Source organism: Pyrus communis, chromosome 5 (assembly GCF_041283825.1).
Source record: "Pyrus communis isolate YQ-2024b chromosome 5, ASM4128382v1, whole genome shotgun sequence".
Classification (NCBI taxonomy): domain Eukaryota; kingdom Viridiplantae; phylum Streptophyta; class Magnoliopsida; order Rosales; family Rosaceae; genus Pyrus; species Pyrus communis.
In genome coordinates, this window is record NC_142569.1 from 15,676,805 (window position 1) to 15,681,231 (window position 4,427).

The window sequence follows — 4,427 nt, forward strand, 5'->3', positions numbered from 1 at the left end:
GTTTTAACAAGATTCAACAAAATTGCTTATGTTTTAAGACTTTAGAGTTTGACATATAGATATAATGATACTTTACTAAATGCACCACTGACATATCACTTAAAGAAGTGTTGCTAAATTTATGTTGCCGGCTATTTCATATATGATTACGTGTCGAACCAAAATAAATATTACGACTATACATTTGCAAAGGTGGAAGGGGTATGGCTAGCTCAATGCACCAAGCTAGTATAGCGGCTATAGCCGTTTCCCACTTTCGATGAAGTACGACAGTACCTTTCAGCATAAAACAAAACCGTTGAGTCAATATTGACCACATATTACCAACACGTCAGCAGCTACATGTACTCCCATATCAATTAGGAAACGTACTCCCAGCTTCGAAGACATGCATGGCTAGGTGCATGCACCAACGCGTATATATAAGCAGGTTAGCTAGCTTGGGTATTATAATTCACATCAACAAGAAATATGGCAGCTGATCCCATCGGAGAAGTTATTGTTGAAATTACTACTTACACCACAAGAAGCTCAGCCTCAGCTCAAGTTTTTCCCGACACAAGAAGCCCCTCAAACCTAGATATTACAAGTACAAATTGGGAAGGTAGTGAGCTCAATCCACAGGACGCGTGGCTACCCGTCACTGAGTCGAGGAATGGCAATACCTACTATGCTACCTTCCATTTACTCTGTTCAGGAATAGGAACTCAAGCCCTTTTACTACCTCTCGCATTTGCCACTCTTGGATGGTAAGCAACAACCCTTTACTTGCTTCAAGCCAGTGATTTTTCACACTTGTTTTTTCTGGTTTACCGTAGACAAAAGTATAAGATATTCAGTTTGAAATGTAGATGATTCATTCATAACTAACACCAGTAACTTTTCTCAATGGTTGCAGGGCATGGGGAATTATATGCTTCTCACTAGCATTTGTGTGGCAGATCTACACCAAGTGGCTTCTCGTACATCTACACGAATCTGAAAATGGATTTCGTAATAGTAGATACCTCCACCTTGCAGTAACGGCCTTCGGTTAGTAAACTGTACATCAAGCTCATATAACAATTAAACTAAAGAAGAGTTCTATGCACACACTCTAAAATTTAATCTCCTATCATAATTTGAAGGCTACAACATTTGCTAGCCATATAGATTAAGACATTTCAAAACTATCCCTCTATATGTTATTTATAGAGGGCCTTGTCCTCTTTAGTCATCAAAGAGGAGTATAAAATTCATTGCTTGGGTGTGAAGAATTTTTGTTTCAATAGAAGCCCACAAAGATAAATGGATAGTTTCCATTCTTTTTCAGGTAAAAAGTTAGGAATGATTCTAGCAATGTTCCCAGTTATCTATCAATCAAATGGTGCTTGTGCACAGCTGATCATCGTAGGAGGTGGAACCTTGAAGCTTTTCTTCAAAACTGTGTGTGAGGATGGAGCCACTTGCCATCCATTGACTGGTACTGAGTGCTTCTTGTTGTTTGCATGCGTGGCTGTGGTTCTCGCCCAATTTCCCAACTTGAACTCCGTAGCTAGACTCTCCTTGATCGGTGCCATCGCATCAGTTGTATATTGCACTACTGTTTGGACTCTTTCAGTTGGAAAAGGCAGGGACAATGACTACACATCATATGATCCACCAGCGATGGAGTCCACCATGGATATATTTGGTGGCAAACTGAATGCGGTTGGCATTATTTTTCTTACATTCAGAGGTCACAATGTAATTCTTGAGATACAGGTGAGCCTCCTTGCTAATTGTAAGATTAATTTTATGTTTCATTAGTTTTCTTGAAACTTTGGGTGGGTTTTCTATATGCTATATGCTATGGCCATGTCGAAGAAGGGCTCATTGGGCTCTGACACTGTTAGTAAATTCCTTAGTTTGCTAGTTTATACTTGTGACTTAATAGTACTAATTATCACCGTACGTCCCCGCACGTTCAACGGATTGCATTAACCGTGTGTATTTTCTCAACACTTTTGATAGTTGGTCATATCGGCTAATATCAATAGTGTATTATGGACGGTACTCAACACCGGCTAGCTACTGATGCCCTACCATCAAGTTGGGTAATTTGTGCAATGTATCTATCAATATATGTAAAGGTGATGAAGTTCACCAACTTATGCTGCAGGGCACATTACCATCAAACCCCAAATACCCAATGCATAAGCGAATGTGGAGAGGAGTGACTATAGCTTGTGCACTCACAGCTGTGTGTTTTCTTCCTCTGGCCATAGGTGGATTTTGGGCTTTCGGCAACAAGGTAAGAGCGAATTATGTTTTGATTTAAATATGCTTAGTCACTTCAATCGCAATGAATAGTTTTTTTATATCATCAAAATGTATTTCGATTTATGCAGGTACCCACTTCCTATAGAGGAGTATTAATCTTGGTTTCACAATTCCATGGACATAAAAACACTTCAAACTTTGTACTTGGATCATTTTGCATGCTTGTGGTGATACACTGCTTAAGCACATTCCAAATCTATGGCATGGTGGCTTTTGATAGTCTGGAGTCAAAGTACACTATCAGGAAGAACAAGCCGTGTCCAAGGTGGCTTCGCGTAGCTTTACGCATTTTCTTCGGAGGAGTGGAATTCTTCATAGCAGTTGCTCTTCCATTCTTGGGAAGCCTGGCACCTCTAATCGGAGGGTTGACATTGCCTTTGGCATATGCTTACCCATGTTTCATGTGGATTTCAATCAAGAAACCAAAGCAAAAAGGAGCAGTGTGGTGGATTAACATAGGACTTGGATGCTTAGGCTTGGCTTTGAGTGTCATTTTAGTTGTTGCAGCAGCTTGGAATTTAGCTGTCAAAGGTCTAAATGCCAACTTCTTTAAGCCTTAAAATTCATACTGAAGCTAATCAAATTGTGTAATTATTATGTTTGAAATTGCACTACAAAAAAAGTAGTCATTACTGACGAATTTTTCTGATGGCCCTAATAAACTGTCGTAAAAAGAACATTTTGCGATCATAAAATATGGGTTGTCGGTAACATGGCATGAAACAAATTTTTATTACCAACGCACATAATGTCCTCGGAAAAAGTCCCAAGTTTCGTCGGAAATGCACTTTTGTTTGGCGGGAAGAATTGGCACCAATTGTATTAACGACGAGTAAAGTTCTTATCACAAATAGAATGGTTATTTCTGAAGGTTTACTCATGTTGACGAAATTGATTTAGTATTTTTTAGGGAAAAAAAGTCCTCTCGGTAATGTTTTTATATTTTTTATGGAAAAAAAGTCCTCTCAGTAATGCTTTTATATTTTCGAGGGTGATTAATTGTTGCCGGAAGTAATCATATTTTTCTTGACAAAATTTTTTCTTTATGAAAATAAAATTTTAAAGCATATGGTTTTGTTGGAATCAATTATCACATGTGTCGTTGGAATATTCTTGAAATAAGTTTGATGCTTAATTTAAATTTTACAATAAATAGATCATATAACTTAGAATACATATGGAAAAAAACACAAAACCGTATTAAAATAGTACTATCCATTAGTGCAAATATTTTAAATTGAAGATCGAATTTGTTTGTCGTACTCTTATAGGGTTGAGGAGCGTAGTTGTAAAAAATCAACAAGATTGGAGTTAAAATAACCGTTAAATCGTGAGTTTTCGTTTATAACCGTTGAAAGATTTCGTCCCATTATCTAATATCTGAATGTCCATTTTTTGCAATTTTTTACATATGCGATCTTGGAGCATATGCAAACAAGTTTGACGGTTGGATCTTTGAAACTAGTTTTGCACAATGTGTAATCCTTCAAAACGATAGATTCAACAAACACTTGAAGTTTATTTTATACTTCCATTAAGTAAAACATAATAATTTATGGTATCCACTAGTGTAAATATTTTAAATTGAAGATCAAATTCGTTCATCGTACTCTTATAGAGTTGAGGTGTGTAGTTGTAAAAAATCAGCAAGTAAAATAACCGTTATATCGTGAGTTTTCGTTTATAACTGTTGAAAGATTTCATACCATTACCTAATATTTGAATGTCTGTTTTTTGCGATTTTTTTACCTATGCGATCTTGAAGCATATACAAAAAAGTTTAATAGTTGGATCGCTAAAACTAGTTTTGTAGAAGTATCCCTTCAAAACAATAGATTCAACAAACACTTGGAGTTTATTTTATACTTCCATTAAGTAGAACATAATAATTTGTTGTATCCACTGGTACAAATATTTTAAATCGAAGATCGAGTTCGTTCATCGTACTCTTATAGGGTTGAGGAGTGTATTTGTAAAAAATCAGCAAAATTGGAGTTAAAATAACCGTTAAATCTTGAGTTCTCGCTTATAACCGTCAAAAGGTTTCGTCCCGTTCTCTAATATCTGAATGCCTGTTTTTTGCGATTTTTTACATATGCGGTCTTGGAACATGTACAAACAAGTTT

The 4,427-nt window shown here is 36.5% G+C and overlaps 1 protein-coding gene across 1 annotated transcript; it reads left to right on the forward strand.

Moving 5' to 3' along the window:
• Positions 1-471: 471 nt before the first annotated feature.
• Positions 472-2,904, forward strand: LOC137724389 (lysine histidine transporter-like 8). Its single transcript, XM_068463135.2, has 5 exons — positions 472-749; positions 899-1,032; positions 1,313-1,743; positions 2,141-2,272; positions 2,370-2,904. Exons 1-5 carry the CDS (start codon positions 472-474, stop codon positions 2,859-2,861), a joined length of 1,467 nt encoding a protein of 488 aa, XP_068319236.2. The 3' UTR covers positions 2,862-2,904.
• Positions 2,905-4,427: the final 1,523 nt, after the last annotated feature.